The sequence below is a fragment of the Lepus europaeus genome, chromosome 3, assembly GCF_033115175.1.
Source record: "Lepus europaeus isolate LE1 chromosome 3, mLepTim1.pri, whole genome shotgun sequence".
Classification (NCBI taxonomy): Eukaryota; Metazoa; Chordata; class Mammalia; order Lagomorpha; family Leporidae; genus Lepus; species Lepus europaeus.
In genome coordinates, this window is record NC_084829.1 from 42,023,642 (window position 1) to 42,042,397 (window position 18,756).

At 48.3% G+C, this 18,756-nt stretch overlaps 1 protein-coding gene across 2 annotated transcripts; it reads right to left on the reverse strand.

Annotated features, from left to right (window-relative positions):
• Positions 1-5,304: 5,304 nt before the first annotated feature.
• On the reverse strand, positions 5,305-18,727 carry MED20 (mediator complex subunit 20). Of its 2 annotated transcripts, XR_009865495.1 has the most exons (5): positions 18,590-18,727; positions 14,956-15,110; positions 13,475-13,728; positions 12,007-12,199; positions 11,805-11,892 (listed from the first exon to the last, which is right to left on the reverse strand). XR_009865495.1 is itself a non-coding variant. In XM_062186104.1 (4 exons), exons 1-4 carry the CDS (start codon positions 18,601-18,603, stop codon positions 11,677-11,679), a joined length of 639 nt encoding a protein of 212 aa, XP_062042088.1. In that variant the 5' UTR covers positions 18,604-18,727; the 3' UTR covers positions 5,305-11,676. The 2 variants fall into 2 exon arrangements, 1 of the variants encoding a protein (XP_062042088.1); XM_062186104.1 differs by lacking the exon at positions 12,007-12,199 and having other exon boundaries at positions 5,305-11,892.
• Between the last annotated feature and the right edge of the window lie 29 nt (positions 18,728-18,756).

An 18,756-nucleotide genomic window follows, 5' to 3' on the forward strand; every position in this document is an offset into this window, starting at 1 on the left:
GGGAAAATACTTGCTCTTTCTTTAACGGTGTCGTTCCCAAAGAATCAGCCAACGGCACTGTGGAGCTTCCTCAGACAGCGTTTGTGAAAGTTACCATTGGCTCCCGGGCGGGCGAGCACGTGTCGGACTTATGCCACTGATGACCCAGGCGGGATTCAGCTGTTTTATGGAAATCCCTCTGAGGACCAGGACTTCGCCGGAAGTTCAGCAGATCAGGGGCTTGGGAAATAAACCCGACTGAGTCGGGAGTGGCCCCTAAGGACTTCTAGGGGAATGGGGATGGAAACGGCACAGCAGCTCGTTCTACAAAAGGCTCTCTTCCTGGTCGGTCTCTGACATAAATTGCGGGGTGCAGTGTCACACCAACACTGTTGTAACCGGACACATGGGAAGGCAAGTGATCATATAAGGACAAGTAACAGAAACATACATGATCAGCTCCAGTCGCTCAAGGCTACCATATGTAAGTATGACAGGGAAGCACCAAAGGACAACAAAGGAAGCAGAAACTGCAGCGGCTGGGGCCGAGTTAACAGTGAAAGGCCTTCTGAGGGCAAAGAGGTCTGAATGAAGGGGAGAGTGTGGAGCGGTTTGGTTTCCTTTGGTCAGGATTTGTCCTGTGGTTCAGGAGCTCAGAGCACTCCCTTTGTTGTCTTACAACCATTCAAAGTTCTTACATTGTAACTCCTCAATTGTCTACTTCCCAACCTCTGAGAAAATTCTTGAAGAAGAGATCGTATCAAGGTGCTTTGTTCAGTGAAGAATTTTGCTGGCAGAAAAGTCGTTCAAGGGGAACAAATTCTCAGTGCTTTGAGCATGTTTGTAGATCAGTGGTTCTCAAAAGTGTGGCTAGGGAAGGGAGCCCTGAGGATACCCGAGACCCTTTAAGGCAGCCACTGAGATCAAAACTGTTCTCTCTGGGATGACATTTGCACGATGGTAAAGTTGCTTCTACCTTAGCACAAATCAAGGCCATGATATAAAACGTACTATCTATCTATATATGATATAAAACGTATTCTCGACTGACACTGTAAAAACATGTATGTTTCACTTAAGCAGGCCTGTGAAACTATGTATTTTATTTATTTATTTATTTATTTGACAGGCAGAGTGGACAGTGAGACAGGGAGAGACAGAGAGAAAGGTCTTCCTCTTTGCCGTTGGTTCACCCTCCAATGGCTGCTGCGGCCAGCGAATCGCGCTGATCCGATGGCAGGAGCCAGGTGCTTCTCCTGGTCTCCCATGCGGGTGCAGGGCCCAAGCACTTGGGCCATCCTCCACTGCACTCCCGAGCCATAGCAGAGAGCTGGCCTGGAAGAGGGGCCACCAGGATAGAATCCGGCGCCCCAACCGGGAACTAGAACCCGGTGTACCGGTGCCACAAGGCGGAGGATTAGCCTATTGATCCACGGCGCCGGCCAAAACTGTATTTTTTTAAAGATTTATTTATTTGTTTGAAACGCAGAGTTACAGAGAGGCAGAGGCGGAGACAGAGAGAGGTCTTCCATCTGCTGGTTTACTCCCCAGAAGGCCACAATATCCGGAGCTGGATCTGAAGCCAGGAGCTTCTTCTGCGTTTCCCACGTGGGTGCAGGGGTCCAAGGATCTGGGCCACCTTCTACTGCTTTCCCAGGCCATAGCAGAGATCCGGATCGGAAGTGGAACAGTTGGAACTCAAACGTGCCCATACGGGATGCTGGAACTGCAGGCAGCGGCTTTAACTCCTGGCTTCAGATCAGCTCAACTCTGGCTGTTGTGGCCATTTGGGAGTAAACCAGCAGATGGAAGACCTCTCTGTCTCTGCCTCTCTCTGTAACTTTCATAAAATCTTTAAAAAACAAACAAACAAACAAACAAACAAAAAACTGGCAGTCATATTAACAAACAGGATTTTTCTTTTTTATTTTTTTTAAACTTTTTTTTTTTTTTTTTTTTTGACAGGCAGAGTGGATAGTGAGAGAGAGACAGAGAGAAAGGTCTTCCTTTTGCCGTTGGTTCACCCTCCAATGGCCGCCGTGGTAGGTGCGCTGCGCCCGGCGCACCGCGCTGATCCGATGGCAGGAGCCAGGTGCTTCTCCTGGTCTCCCATGGGCTGCAGGGCCCAAGCACTTGGGCCATCCTCCACTGCACTCCCTGGCCACAGCATAGAGCTGGCCTGGAAGAGGGGCAACCGGGACAGGATCGGTGCTCCGACCGGGACTAGAACCCGGTGTGCCGGCGCCGCAAGGCGGAGGATTAGCCTAGTGAGCCACGGCGCTGGCCAACAAACAGGATTTTTAAAATATACATAATGAAATGTGTCAACATTCAGGAGATAAGCAGTACTGTTCAAATAACCTTTGCATGATGCTACAAAATCATGCATCAATAAAAGATCCATTCAAAGTATAAAATATTAAGACATTTATTTTGATATAGTTTGATATTCCACATACTGCAACCAATCTCCAGTGGAGTTTTAATGCAGTATCAAAGGCTATCCAAAAGATTATCAATACACTCCTCCCCTCTTCCAAATAATACACATCGATGTGAGGTCAGACTTTGTTCATATTCTTCAGCCAAAACAACATATTACAAGAGATTGAATGCAAAAGCAGGTATCAGAATCCAACCATCTTCTATATACCAAACATTCAGGATATTTGCAAAATATAAATACCACTCATCACTAAAGTTCGTCTAGAAAGTTATTTTTCAATAAAAGTATTTTATGTCTGTTAACATGTGATGAGGTTTTTTTTTTTTTTTTTTTTTTTTTTTGACAGGCAGAGTGGACAGTGAGAGAGAGACAGAGAGAAAGGTCTTCCTTTTGCCGTTGGTTCACCCTCCAATGGCGCGCTGATCCGATGGCAGGAGCCAGGTACTTATCCTGGTCTCCCATGGGGTGCAGGGCCCAAGCACTTGGGCCATCCTCCACTGCACTCCCTGGCCACAGCAGAGAGCTGGCCTGGAAGAGGGGCAACCGGGACAGGATCGGTGCCCCGACCGGGACTAGAACCCGGTGTGCCGGCGCCGCAAGGCGGAGGATTAGCCTAGTGAGCCGCGGCGCCGGCCGAGTTTATTGTTATTCCACTGGTTCACTCCCCAGATGACCACAACGGCCGGAGCTGCGCCGATCCTGAAACCAGGAGCCAGGAGCTTCTTCCAGGTCTCCCACATGGGTACCCAAAGACTTGGGCCATCTTCTACTGCTTTCCCAGGCCATAGCAGAGAGCTGGATCAGAAGAGGGGCAGCAGGGACTAGAACTGGCGCCCACATGGGATGCCAGCACTTTAGGTCAGGGCATTAACCCGCTGCACCACAGCGCCGGCCCCACTTTTTATTTTTAAAGATGTATTTATTTCTTTGAAAGGCAGAGTGTTAATGAGAGAGAGAGAGGAAGAGAGAGAGAGATCTTCTATTTGTTGATTTACTCCCCAAATGGTCACAACAGCCAGGCGCTGGGCCAGACTGAAGCCAGGAATTTGGAACTCTATCTGGGTCTCTTGGTGGCTGAAACCTAAGTTCTTGGGTCATTATCAGCTGCCTTCCCAGGTGCATTAGCAGGAAGGTGGATTGGAAGCAGAGCAGCTGTACTCAAACAGGCACTCTGCTATGAGATGCTAGCATAGCAAATGGCAGCTTGCCGAGCTGCACAACACCTGGCCCTTTCAATGCATCTTAAAAACATCATGAGGTCGTGAGAACAAGTTTGAGAATCATGAGTTAAATGGGAATAGAAAGAACAACTACCAAAAAGGGTGCATTGTAGCTTCAGAGTTAATAATTAGGTGGTTCATCAGTGAGGACTGGAAAATAGGATCGGGAATTGGACTTTATTTTTTTTTAAAGGTTTATTTATTTACTTCAAAGGCAGAGTTGCAGAGAGATCTTCCACCTGCTGGTTCACTTCCCAAACGGCCACAACAGCCTGGGCTGCAGCAGGCTGAAATCAGGAGCCTGGAGCTTCCTCTTGAGTCTCCCACGTGGGTATAGGGACCCAAGGGCTTGAACTATCTTCTTCTGCTTTCCCAGGCGCATTAGCAGGGGAGGTGGACTGGAAGTGGAGCAGCCAGGTCTCAAACTGGCGCCCATATGGGATGCCAGCGTCGCTGACCCCTGAGCTTTATCTTTAAAAACACAACTGCTTAAGAATGCAACACAATATACAGCATTATAAAATAGTTCCAGGAGGCCTGGTGTTGTGGCATAGTAGGTTAAGTCATCACCTGCAGTGCTGACATCCCATGTGGACACCTATTCGAGTCCCAGCTGCTCTACATCTGATCCAGCTCCCAATAATGTACCTGGGAAAGCAGCAGAAGATGGCCCTAGTGCTTGGGCCCCTGCACCCACTTCGGAGACTCAGAAGAAGCTCCTGGCTCCAGCTTGGGCCGCTGTGGCCATTTGGGGAGTGAGCAGTAGATGGGAGACTTCTGTCTATCCCTCTCTCTCACTCTGCCTTTCAAATAAAATAAAAATCTTTAAAAATTAAGTTTGGGGCCGGCACTGTGGCGCAACGGGTTAACGCCCTGGGCTGAAGCACCAGCATCCCATATGGGTGCCGGTTCAAGACCTGGCTGCTCCACTTCCGATCCAGCTCTCTGCTATGGCCTGGGAAAGCAGTAGAAGATAGCCCAAGTCTTGGGCCCCTGCACCCGAGTGGAAGACCTGGAAGAAGCTCCTGGCTCTTGGCTTCAGATTGGTGCAGCTCTGGCCACTGCGGCCAATTGGGGAGTGAACCATCAGATGGAAGAAAGACCTCTCTCTCTCTCTCTCTGCCTCTCTTCTCTCTGTGTAACTCTGACTTTCAAATAAATAAATAAATCTAAAAAAAAAAAAATTCAGTTTGGTGGGGGTGTTGGGGCACAGTGACTTAAGGCACCCCTTGTGATGCTCACATTCCATATGAGGTGACCTGGAATTGAGACTTGCTTCTGCTTCCATCTTCCTGCTGATGTGCATCCTGGGAGGCAGCATATGATGGGTCAAGTACTTGGGTCCTCATTACCCAGTAGGAGACCTGGATGGAATCCCTGGCTTCTAGCTTTGGCTTGGCCTAGCCCTGCTGTTGTGGGTAATCAGGGTGTGAACCAGCAGGTGGAAAATGTTTTCTCTTTCATATAAATAAAAATAAGCTTACATATTTCTATATTCCAGAGATGATACATACAAAATGTTCATTGGTTTGGTTACAACAAATACTCCTAAACAATATTTTCTGTGGACCCTCTATCCATTCTGCTCATTCTCTATTACAAAAGCACGGTTTGTGTTGTAGAAGAATTATAACTTGCTACCTAGCAGCAATGACTGTAGAACCTGCCATCTTTTTTTTTTTTTTTTTAATTTATTTTGCTTGAAAATCAGAAGTCAGAGTTACACAGAGAGAGAAGGAGAGGAAGCAAGAGAGGTCTTCCATCCGCTGGTTCACTCCCCAACTGGCTGCAATGGCTGGAGCTGCACCAATCCAAAGCCAGGAGCTTCTTCCGCATCTCCCACACATTTGCAGGGGCCCAAGGGCTTGGGCCATATTCTACTGCTTTCCCAGGCCATAGCAGAAAACTGTATCAGAAGTGGAGCAGCTGGGTCTCGAACCGGTGCCCATATGAGATGCTGGCACTGCAGGTGGCAGCTTTACCCGCTATGCCACAGCGCCGGCCCCAGAACCTGCCATCTTAAATGTTCTAACCAAACACTACTATCTCCAGTACCATTAAAAAGACACAAGAGCAGAGAGGGCATCTCCTTGTTTACAAAGCACTCTTTGTATCTATTCTCCTTAACCCTAGGATATACAGAAGGCAGCATCATTATTCCCACTACACTGATGAGACCCAGAGGAGCCAACTTGATTGCAGTTACCTGGCAAGTTTGGGCCAATGCTATGGCTGTCATGCAGCCACCTGTTCTCCTAAAGCAGTGTTTCCGTTCCTTTTGCAGGCTGCCTCAGTACAACTACCACCTCCACATAACCAGTCTCCCCTTTCCTACATGACAAATGATTTCCAATAGTGAATTCTGGCTTCTGAACAACGTAGGTTATATAAATGTGGTACCTAAATTCTCCTTTTTTAAAGCTTCCACAGAGAATTCAGAACATATATTACCCTTAAATTGTTCTATGCTATCTGATGGGCACGGATGTGTTGGGCAATGGAATAAGGAATGCAAAAGAATTAGAGGGGCCGGTGCTGTGGCATAGTAGGTTAAGCCTCCGCCTGTGGCTCCAGCATCCCTCATGGGCACTGGTTTGAGTCCTGGCTGCTCCACTTTTCAATCCAGCTCCCTGCTAATGGCCTGAGAAAGCAGTGGAAGATGGCCTAGGTGCTTGGAGTCCTGCACCCACGTGGCAGACTCGGAGAAGCTCCGGGCCTCTGGCTTCCAACTGGCCTAGCTCTGGCTGTTGTGGCCATTTGGAGAGTGAACCAGTGGATGGAAGACCTCTGTGTGTAACTTTACCTCTCAAATAAATTTTGTTTAAAAAAAGAGTTAGGAATCTGCTGTAGTAGTTCCAAGAATTTTTTTAATTTGCTAATTCAAAGAAGCACAGAACTATTTCTTTGCCATCAATCACCTAGTCTGAAAAATAAAAATATATACTTCTATCAAATTCTATTGCAACAGAATAATTTTCAGATCCCATGGAATGTGTCAGAATGGAAGAGTAACTGAGGCCTCAAAGCAAACTATGAGAGTTATACATATTTACTGCTACCCATTTCTAAAAGGAAGGAGCAAGCAGAGGGCATCTTCCCAGAAACCATCTGACAGGCCTGAGGGACTGATTATAAAACGCAGACAGGCATCTCCTGCCTAAAGCCCACATACAGGGTCTAGCAGGAAGAGGAGTGATGGGTGTTGAGATACAGCAGATAGGCCGCTGCTGTGGACACCTGCATCCCTTGCTGGAGTGTCAGTCTGAGTCCCTCTGTACTTCCAATCCAGCTTCCTGCTAACACAGGCAGTGGCTGATGGCTGAGGTGCTTAGGTCCCTGCCACCCACTTGAGGGACTCTTCTGGGCTCCTGGCTGCAGCCTAGCCCAGCCCCAGCTCTTGTGGGCATTTGTGGAGTGAACCAATGAATAGAAGATTTCTCTGTCTCTGTGTCTCCTCTCACTGTCATGCTGCCTTTCAAATAAAACTTTAAAAAATTATCTTTAAGTTTTTAAAATTTATTTGAAAGGCAGAATTAGAGAAAGAGAAAGGAAGACAGAGAGCTTCCATCTGCTGGTTCACTCCACAAATGGCTGCTACAGCTGGGGCTATATGAGCTAAAGCCAGGAGCCAGAATCTTCTTTCACATGTGTGCCAGGGGCCCAAACACTTGAGCCATCTTCTGTTGCTTTCCCAGGTGCACTAGCAGAGAGCTGGATTGGAAGTAAAACAGCTGGGACATGAATCATCATCCAAATGGGATGCCAGCACTGTAGCCAATGGCTTAACCCACTAAGCCACAATTAAAAAAAAAAAATTTTTTTTTAAATAAAAGGCAAGAGAAAATCTTGCTCAGAAGCCAACTGGACTGATTTCAAATCTGCTTAACTCTGTCTTTCTGCTGTTTCCTTTTCAGGACCTGTTCTCTCTTTAGGGACTCTTTTTTGGATTGCAGATATTTGAGATATTGTAATGAAACCTATAAATCCCATTCCCCCAAAAAACTGCACATACACACAAAATTCCACGTCCACTCTCCAGGCTTTTCAGGCTCCTGAGGCTCTCTTCTGGAGCTGATTGTTAGTGAGGTTAAGGTCTGCTGCTTTACAATCCTAGTCTTCTTACATCCCAGCATGAACACAACTCACACTCCCTCCATGAGCAACGGTGGAGACTCACCTTGGGGAAAAGCCCACTTCCATAACTGAGTGCTCACAGGCCAAAGACATCAAACCCCCAGCTGTCTGACACAAGCAGCTGCAGCCATCCCACAGGCAGTAGTGTTTGGGGCTGGTCACCTCAGATGCCCAGTGAGCAACAGAGTTGGAGAGGGAGGCTGTGGCAAGTGCAAGGCAAAGTTGACAGTTACAGGTGTGGACAGGAGATAGACAGCAAGGGCCTCCATCAGTACTGCCGGGCTCTACACTGTCAGCGTCCTTCGAATGTCCAGTCACCTGGCCTGCCATATACTAGTGTTTTAAAGAGGGAGATTTTTGATGCTTGGAACATGTGCCCAGGTGAGGATTTCTAGCCTCTTCCCTTACTCTCCAGTGCTAGAAAAATTCCACCAATCACCTTATCCTGAAGCTTCAGGGCAAGCTGGGTCAGGGCAGATCTGGTGACTGGAAGGAATGGTCAGTCTCTAGGCATTTCCTTCAGCGTGGCAGTGACATCGATAGTTGGTGGGGGAAATGTGATTACCTGGTACTCAATTATCTGAGGGAATCCTGGGGGAGGCAGGATGGGAACAGGGTAGAGAGAATCAGAGCACACCAGGAACCAGCCAGGACAGGAGCAATCAATGATGCAAGAAACAGACTAAATACAAATTGGACTAGAATGGCTGCCAGCATTTGCTTTCCAGTTGCACAGACTCAGTCACTTGCATGTATCACCTGAACCATAACTTAATAAATCTCTTGAAAAGGATTAAAAACAAAGAACAAACAGAAAAACCTTACCCTGCTCCTGAGAAACACAGTCTGATGTAGAAGATAGAAGATAAGATGCCAGCATTTGCTTTCCAGTTGCACAGACTCAGTCACTTGCATGTATCACCTGAACCATAACTTAATAAATCTCTTGAAAAGGATTAAAAACAAAGAACAAACAGAAAAACCTTACCCTGCTCCTGAGAAACACAGTCTGATGTAGAAGATAGAAGATAAGATTTTAATCAAAAGATATGCATCTCCACTCACTAGCTGATTTTAAGATATGTGGACCAGCACTGTGGTGTAGTGGGTTAAGCTGCTGACTGCAATGCTGGCATCCCATATAGACAGCTGTTCAATTCCTGCCTGTTCCACTTTCAATCCAGCTCCCTGCTAATGGCCTGGGAAAGCAGAAGATGTCCAAGTGCTTGGGCCCCTGCCACCCACATGGGAGACCTGAAAGAAGCTCCTGGCTCCTGGCTTTGGCCTGGCCCATTCTTGGCTGTTGTGGCTATCTGGAGAGTAAACCAGCGGACAGAAGATCTCCTGCTCTCTGTCTCTCCCTCTCTCTCTGTAACACTGCCTTTCAAATAAAATAAATATTTTTTAAAAAACAAAAATCTATTTTATTTAGGGGCCAGCATTGTGGCACAGTGGGCTAAGCTGTTGCTTGTCACACCAGCATCCCATTATCAGAATGCCAGTTACAGTCCTGGCAGCTCTGCTTCCAGTCCAACTCCCTGTTAATTTGCCTGGGAAAGCAGCAGAAGATGGTCCAAGTGCTTAGATCCCTGCCACCTACATGAGAGATCTGGATGGAGTTCTAGGCTCCTGGCTTTAGCCTGGACCAACCTCAGTCAGCCATTTGAGGAGTGTACCAGCAGACAGAGGCTTCTCTCTCTCGCTTCCCCACCTTGCTCTGCCTTTCAAATAAATAAAGTTTAAGGCCGGCGCCGCGGCTCAATAGGCTAATCCTCCGCCTCGCGGCGCCGGCACACTGGGTTCTAGTCCTGGTCGGGGCGCTGGATTCTGTCCTGGTTGCCCCTCTTCCAGGCCAGCTCTCTGCTGTGGCCCAGGAGTGCAGTGGAGGATGGCCCAAGTGCTTGGGCCCTGTACCCCATGGGAGACCAGGATAAGCACCTGGCTCCTGCCTTTGGATCACTGCGGTGCGCCAGCCGCAGCGTGCCAGCCATGGCGGGCATTGGAGGGTGAACCAACGGAAAAGGAAGACCTTTCTCTCTGTCTCTCTCTCTCACTGTCCACTCTGCCTGTAAAAAAAAAAAAAAAAAAAAAGTTTAAAAAAGATAGGTGCCGGTGCTGTGGCATAGTGGGTAAAGCTGCTACCTGAGTGCTGGCATCCCATATGGACACTGGTTCGAATCCCGTTGCTCCACTTCTGATGCAGCTCTCTGCTGTGGCCTGGGATAGCAGTGGAAGATGGCCCAAGTCCTTGGGCCCCTGCACCCATGTGGAACACCCTGAAGAAGCTCCTGGATCTTGGGTTCAGATAGGCGCTGTTGCGGCCATCTGGGAAATTAACCAGTGGATGGAAGACTCTCCTGCCTCTGTCTCTCTGTAACTCTGCCTTTCAAATAAATAAATAAATCTTAAGAAAAAAAATATTAAAAAAATATCATTTATTACATAATTGTAATGACTTTTTCCTTAAATTCATATAAATAGTCCTCAACTTCAACTTTGATTCAACCTGAACTTCCAAAAATTATACACTATTATACCCATAACTAGTCTTGAAAGTCCCCTTCAGACATGTACACAAAAGCTAGGTGACATCTGGGCCCTTCCCAACAGTTACAAGTTCAGTTTAGTCAACTTTGCTAGGGGTGCCGTATCTGTGGAACTATTTAAGAAATACACTGCATCACCTGCATCAGGGTCAACTGTCCTAACCCTGAGCTGCAGGTGCATGAGAACCAGGAAGGCCGAATTTGGTGAGGGATGCAGAGCTGACTTCCTAGTGTGACTTGTCCAGCTAAGCTCACAGCGCCTCTGGATCAGCCCTCACTCCGAGTCACCTCAGACCAAAGGCCTTCGTTCCATAAAAAGCACTGTCAAAGGGCATTCCTGGATGTATCTAGGGAGCTCCACACAGCAAAAACCCACTAACTGGGTCCCCCTATCCATATTCTCCTTCATCTTTTAGTTTTAACTGGGCTCATGACGACCCAGATGCAAGGTTCCACGTCGCAGCGTAGCCTTCCAGCTAAGTGTGGCACCAGCACTTGAATCGCTCCAGGTCACATGCTCTAAAAAAGAAGCCGCTCTCTTCCCTCTTTCCCAGGGGAATGTGGACACAGAACCGAGGAGTCTGCTTTGATCTTGTGAGTAAGGATAACATCCTAGGGATAGCTGAACAACAAGTTAGAAGGAAAACAAGTTCCTGATGACCTGGTACAGTTAAATCTGCTCTGGGCCATCTGATTACCTGTGTACTAGCAGAGGAGAGAGAAAGAAACTTTGACCTAGTAAGAGCCACAGTCCTTTTGGTTCTCCATACAACAGAGTTCAGCCTGTGGCTTAACATAATCACGACAGAAGGGAAAGACGTCAACAGGAGAGCTCAAAAGACTCAGCTAACACCCTAGGAAAGTCAATTCACAGTTTCCGGCAAACAGGTCAGAAAATGACAGGCATCAAACAAGCTGTGCGTCTGCCTCCATCTCCAGGACACAGCCCCAGCCACATCCTTTGAGTTAAGGAAGAGATTTTTATTCCTGCATGGCCCAAACACGAAACGCAGCATGTCTGCTGTGGGTCCACCTGATTTCCCCATCAACACTTCCCCTGTCCTACCTCTTCTCCTAAAGCAGGAGAGGTCCAAACTTCTCCAGTCTTCATAAATAACATTCCTGAGGACAGGCCAAATCCAGTGAGGCCTGGGGCAAAATGGCTGTTGGGGGGCTGTGTGAGGGTCAAGGGTGGGGAGTCCAGAGTCCCCACAAAGGCCACAGCTGGGAACTGGAAAGGAAGAGAGGCCTCCATGGCTGCCCTAGATTTCTGGGGTCCAGAGACCTGAGGGCAGCACCTCCTCCTGTAGAGTACCTCTGGTGACAAAGCTCGGCCAGCAGCTGCCAGCCACTAACGAATCCCAGCCACCGGCACCTGCTGCTGCTTGCGGATCTTGTTGAAGAGTTCCATGTACTGGACCATGGTGTCTGCTGGGCCATAGACTGCGTCGTGTCTGTTTCCAAACACTGCAGGAATCCCTGGTGTATGGCTGCCCAGGAAACTCTGTAGGAACTCAAGCAGCAGGCTCCAGCAGTCACTAGCTACCACGCAGGGGCCGTACTCCACCTGGGGACCAAAAGAACAGAGAATGAGGGTAAGGGAAGGCAAGGACAAGGTCTGCTCTCTTGCCCTCCTGCCCTCTGCCTCTATGTCCCCCAACCCTGAGTCAAAAACACACACCTGCCAGCACACTGTTGTCCACAGGAAATATTCAACACACCCAGCACTGTTCCCATTAAACGCCATCCTGGAGGTTGTCAACCCGCAGCCCTCCCTGTTAGCCCCATGGGCAAATCTGGGTCCCTTTTGTCTCCGGGCTCTGCAGACTCTGCTGTGATGCTTGGTGGGGATTCAAGGAGAGCTCAGGAAAATTCTGAGACATACAACAAAGAGAGAAGGGAAGAAAAATGTGTGTAGGTAGGAGGAAGGCAGGAGTAGGGCTGAAGGAGTAAGCAGAGGGCAGAGTAGACATATATCCTCATGAGCCTCTTCCAGACCAATCTTTACTTCCAAGGCAGATATAGCCAGGGCTCTGCGCCTAAAAGAATTTCCCAAGCAAGGCGGCAGTGGCCAAGAATACATATCTCAGGTTTTCTTGTTCCTCTCTCCTAGTTCTTCACTGGGGTCACAAGGAGAAACTGTTGAGTGTGTTTGTCCCACAAGGGTGGAAGTGGAGGACAAACGGTCCCCGTTGGGTCTCAGCAACTCAAGGTGTATCCCAAGCTGAAAAGAGTTAGGGAATCTTTGCTGCAGAGGTTTCTGAGCAAAAATCACCGCTAATGCCCTTTTCTCCACCTGGGATGCTTCCTAGACTGACCCATCCCACGTCTCTAGGTTTTTAGCCCCTACCTCAGTGCAGCTCCTCCCAGAAGCATCACAACCGAGTCAGCAGTTACCGCTGGCCTGAATTCCCTGAGCAAAGCTGTGCTCCACTTATGGCATTTCTTGGACTAACTTCAAAACAGTTTTCTAGCCTTGTTCTCTTAATAAATCATAGATTTCCGAAATGCAAGCACTGTAAGCTTACTTGTTTTTTAATCTCAAATAATGCTGGGTATGTGGTAGGCCATGGACGTCCACGGGTCCCAGGGCCAGCTGCCACCTTACTCCCTCTCTGCCATTTTCAGTATGTATATTTAGGCTCAAGGATGAAGTCTTCTCATACAGGTACCCCTCTGCACCACAAGACAGAGCAGCAGCATATCAAAAGGAAGGTGCATTTTCACTCCACAACTTTTGAGACCCATTTCAAAGTAACAATAAGGAGGCTGACATTCAATGTGATGAAGGAGTCACCTTCCAAAAGTGGCTCCAAACGTTGTCCTGGTCTGCTGCAGGTCCTGCCATGGCTCCTGCACCTCATCACCCACGTGTCTCCCTCAGCTCTCCCTTCCCTTCTCCAGCAAGTCAGGCATCCTATGCTTTCTACCTGCTGTGCACCCAGCTTTCCATTTCCCATGCTGGGCTACCGATTCCATAACTGATGAAAGAAAGGGTAAAAGATTCGTGGAGAGAAAGCCAGGAGCTTGGAATCAGGGGTCAGGCAGGCAAAAACATCTGTTTGAACTGGGCTGGCCTGGAAAGGCTTCAGAGCCCTTTGCTGCGCAGCCCCTCAGCACCACCTGCTCCCACGTCACCGAGATCTTACCTCCACAGAGATGCCCCGGGCACTGGGACCCATTGTCACAGTGCCCACCTTCACCAGGAAGTCACAGTACTGGTAACGGGTGCCCCGAGTCTCAATCTTGCTGGCCTTGGCACTCTGGAAAAAGCCCTTGAGCTTCACCATGAGCACATCAAAGTTGGTGTCAGCAATAAGGCAAGGGCCATTCTCAAAGAGGGCGAAGCAGCTCAACGGGTACTCCGAGTTGTGCATGACATACATCAGCTTCCCGGCCTGACCTGCAACGGACGGAGACCTACTCATCACCCAGACTTTCGCTGGCAGACCCAGGCTGGGATCAATGCATGGAACAAGGCCAGCTGGCAAGCGGGTACTACTTTACCAGTCCTGCAGAAGTGTGTATGTGGGGAGTGGTTCCCCTCACTTCGGTGGCTCACAGAGGGATGCTTAGATGACTAACAGCTCACACAGAAAAAAAAGCTCAAACAAAACGTACATATGTTCTTTAGTATCTGAGGGTATTTCACAAAGATTGTAGAAAATAGAATCAGAAAATAAGCCTAGAGGCCAGTGTTGTGGTGCAGTGGGTAATCCACCTCCTACAACACTGACATCCATACTGTATTGCTAGTTTTGAGTCCCAGCTACTCTACTTCTGTTTCAATTTCCTGCCAATGTGCTTGGGAAGGCAGAAGATGGCCCAAATACTTGGGCCCCTGCCACCCACGTGGGAATCCAGAATGCAGCTCCCAAACCTGGCTACTGTGGTCATTTGGAGAGTATACCAGTAGATGAATGATCTCTTTCTGTCATTCTTTCAAATAAATAAGCATTTTTAAGTCCATTTTGGTGCAAAAAATTTTGAAATCCATGCATATTTTTTCATCATATGCTTTTTTGGGGCTGGTGCTATGTCACAGTAGATAGTAGATAAAGCTATTGCCTGCAGCACCAGCATCCCATTTGGGTACTGGTTTGAGTACCAGTTATTCCACTTCAATCCAGTTCCCTACTAATGCACCTGGGAAAGCAATGGAAGATGGCCCAAGTGCTTGGGTCCCCACACACACATGGGAGACCCAGAAGAAGCTCCTGGCTTTTGATTGGCCTAGCACCAGCCGTTGTGGCCATTTACAGAGTGAATCAGTGAATGGAAGATCTCTCTGTCTCTGTAACTCTGCCTTCACATAAAATAAATCTTAAAACAAAATATGTATTTTAGACTCTTCAAATGCATGTCCAAACTCATTAAGATTATGCATTGAATATATACAATTAAATATATACAATTGTTTGTCTATCACTTACACCTCAAAGCTTAAAAAAAGTTCTAAAGGCAGAAAAACCAAAATATCCCCAGTCTAAGAAATAAAAGACATGAATGAATAAATTTACAAAGACATCTTGCCATGTGTTCAGGAATACACAAAAGCAGGAGGACTGCTCATTAATGCTCGTGAATTCCAAGGCACGTTCCAGCCGTCCTACATACCCATCTCACTGACCTTGGCTTCCAAGGGTAGAGGCAGCTGTATGATAAGTCTCACAATCCACACAAAATGTTCCTTGCTTCTCTGCCCCAAGCATCTCCAATTTTCGGGTGAGGAGCTCCACGGTCTGCTGGACACTCTTGCCCTCGGCCACAGGCATCTGGGACACACTGGGAAGGAGAGAACCACACTGTCAGTACCCAGACACACCCACACACTCACTTAGCCATTCTATCCACAGAATTGTGGCTCAGCCAAGCCAGAAGCTACTTTAGAGATCACCGACCCTACCCCTCCCTCACGTTGTAAAGATACGGAAATAGAAGCCGACAGCCCCGATGGCTCCTCTAACAGCTAGAGTCCAGGTCTCAGGACTTTCACATCGGGGCAATAAACATCTTTCACACTAGCATTTCCCAATTGTGGCACGTGTGCCAACATTCAAGTGAAGATTCTAGGTGGCACAGCCTGGGCATTCAGCAACACTGAGTTATATAATGAGAAAAGCACTTTTTTTGCAATTCTTTCAGTTTTGACTGTATAAGGAGAAAGTCTCACTCTGGGGTTCATAGGTTTGTAACAGCTCTTTGATCTTAAACCGTAGCTACACGTGGACGGAGGTTGGTGTGCTACAGTGCTGACCCAGAACACTCTCAGCACTGCAGAAAGTTCTAGCTGACAAAAAGGACAAAGAGAAAGCAGGCCTCAAGGTTATAATTTGGGGGAGCCAGAGACAATGGCATTTATAAGAATTTAATAAAACAACAGAACAAAACAATGTGAGTCCCAGGATTTCCTCTGTAGGTGAGAAAAGCTGGCTCTCCCTTTAGACAGGTAACAACTACGAAGCACGAACTCCACGCCAGGCAGTGTCCTAAGGTCTTTCGATGAACTGGCTCTCACATCCTCACCGTAACCCTATGAGAAGTGCTTCTATCAGCTTGTTACAGTGAGGACTCGAAAGTCTAGACGGCAGATAACTCACACAAGGCACACAGTTAATGGGGGTATAGCCAAGATTCCAAGGCAGGCACCTCAGCTCCATGTCCATGCTCCTAATCACTACACTAGACTGCCCCTCTAGGGATGTACTTGTGTGCTAAAACATTTCTAAGAAAAAGAGGTAAGATTTAAAAAAAATAAGTAGGTGCTATTAGGTTTAGTAAAAGTCATGGAGACAGTCGTTTGGATCCATCAACTAAATGAGTCTATATGGAAGGGCCCCACTGCAGCTCAGAACTGGCACCACTTGATCAGAAAAGCACTGACAACGCTGATACTGCACGGCCGGATTCTCAACTACAGGGGGACTTCAAGAAGTCTTTGGAAAGATGGAATTAAAAGATTTTGGTGCCAAAATATTTGAAACCCATGCATAGTTTTTCATAATACATACTTTCTGTGAACTTTCTGAAGTACTTTCAGAGAATCCCTGAAGCTATAAGGGAGAGAGGTCCTAGGATTCTGAAAAAGTTGATAAGGGTGCCCCCAGGAATGGCCGGCAACAAAGCCAGAAACTTCATCAGGTCTCCCACGTGGGTGCAGGGGCTCAAGCACCTAGGCCATCTTCTACTGCTTTCCCAGGGAGCTGGATCAGAACTGAAGCAGCCAAGACTTGAACTGGCACCCATAAGGGATGCTGGTGCTGAAGGAGACGGCTTAACCCACTGTGCCACAATGCAACTCCCAGGGAACCCTTTCCCTAGGCTGCTTTCTCTATTGCAAACACAGATGCTTCCAGGATCTAAGCCTCTGTGCTGCAACTTTTTTTTTTTTTTTTAGATTTATTTATTTATTTATTTGAAAGGCAGAGAAAGAGGGAGAGCGAGAGAGGGAGGGAGGGAAGGGTCTTCCAATCGCTGGTTCCCTCCCCAGATGGCCGCAATGGCTGGAGCTGCACCGATCCAAAGCCAGGAACCAGGAGCTTCTTCCGGGTCTTCCATATGGGTGCAGGGGCCATCTTCTGCTGCTTTCCCAGGCCATAATAGAGAGCTGGATTGGAAGTGGAGCAGCCAGGACTGAACCAGCGCCCACATGGGATGCCGGCACTGCAGGCAGTAACTTAATCTGCTACACCACAGCCCCAACCCCTGTGCTGCAACTTTTCCACCTCCATTCCACACCTGCACCCTCACTCTGCAGGGTTTGGGAGGATTGTGGTAGGGGAAACAAGAGTGCAAGCCCCAGAAATCTGCAAAACCCCTGGCTACTGGGAGAAATTGTGTTCCCTCCACCCCCAACTACTTTTAAAAGAGAAGCCTAGGGGGCCAGTGCTGTGGCGCAGTAGGTTAATCCTCCGTTTGTGGCGCCGGCATCCCATATGGGTGCCAGTTCGAGTCTTGGCTCCTCCTCTTCCAATCCAGCTCTCTGCTATGGCCTGGGAAAGCAATAGAAGATGGCCCAAGCACTTTGGATTGGCGCAGCTCCAGCCATTGGGACCATCTGGGGAGTGAACGAGCAGATGGAAGACCTTTCTCTCTGTCTCTCCCTCTCACTGTCTGTAACTCTACCTCTCAAATCTTTCAAAAAAGAGAAAAAAAGAGAAGCCTGTAACTCCTGGCTTCAGATATCCTGGCCTCCAGGCCTCTCTGATGAGATGCTCACAACCAAGACTTAAAAAAAAAAAAAAAAAAAGAAAGAAAGAAAGAAAAGAAAAGAAAAAAGGTGCAGAGACCCAGCACCTTGGAACTAAGGTCTCCAAGAGCACTGGGTTCATACCCTTCCCCCACACCCCATCCTCTTCCACCTGGGTTTAAGAACATGTTCAGAGATTTAAAAGTCCATTGGGGGCCAGTGCTGTGGCGTGGAGGGTAAAGCAGCTGCTTGTAGAGCTGGCATCCCATATGGGTGCCGGTTTGAGACGCGGCTGCTCCACTTCTGATCCACCTCTCTGCTATGGCCTGGGAAAGCTGGAAGATGGCCCAAGTGCTTGGGCCCCTGCACCCCCATGGGAGACCTGGAAGAAGCTCCAGGCTCCTGATGGGCCCAGCTCCAGCTGTTGCGGCCATCTGGGGAGAGAACCAGCAGATGGAAGATCTCTCTCTGCCTCTGCCTTTCTGTAATCTGCCTTTCAAATAAATAAATCTTTTTTTTTTTTTAAAGTGCACTGAAACTAGATCAACCGCATAAACGTAGTAGGATACAGGTCGTGAGGAAGCAAAGTGTCTGGAAACCTGATCTCCTAATTCCCAGTAGTTTCCGTTTTGATCCTGTGGACTCGAATGAGAACCAGATACAGGCTGACTATTGGGTGGCTACAGGTAGGGGGAGGCGAACACACACACTCCGCCTCGTTGCCTATCTCCTTCAGCTCTAACCCTATCTGCGGGTGGGTTCTAGTCTGAAAAGCCCTATTTCCGACCCCGAAGTCCCACTTTCAGCACTAGGATTTCAAGGGCAGAAAGACCTACCAAGAAAAAGAGAAGGGGGCACACACCCATGAATAAGGTTCCTGCGATAAAACCTTTTCCTTGCTTCCTTCCAGGAGCAATGGGGGCGCATCAAGGCCGGAGACTCACGGCCAGGGCATTTTGCTCAGCTCCCGGAGAACGGCGGACTTCAGTCCCCGACCCTCCTCTCGGGGCCACTCCAGGTTCCAAGGGACCTTCATGTCCCAAGTCCCACCCCATAAAACCCTTTGTGATCCTACCAGGTCACTCCCATAGCGTCCAGACAGGAAGGCGGCACGACCACACAGCCGAAACGCAGCGCTCTCCCAGAGCCCACAAGAACTAAAAGCCCCTATCGCAGGCTGGGGTCTCGGGAGGGGCACCGGAAGTACGTAAAAACAGAGCGCCAGCGGCGACTCTGGGTGAC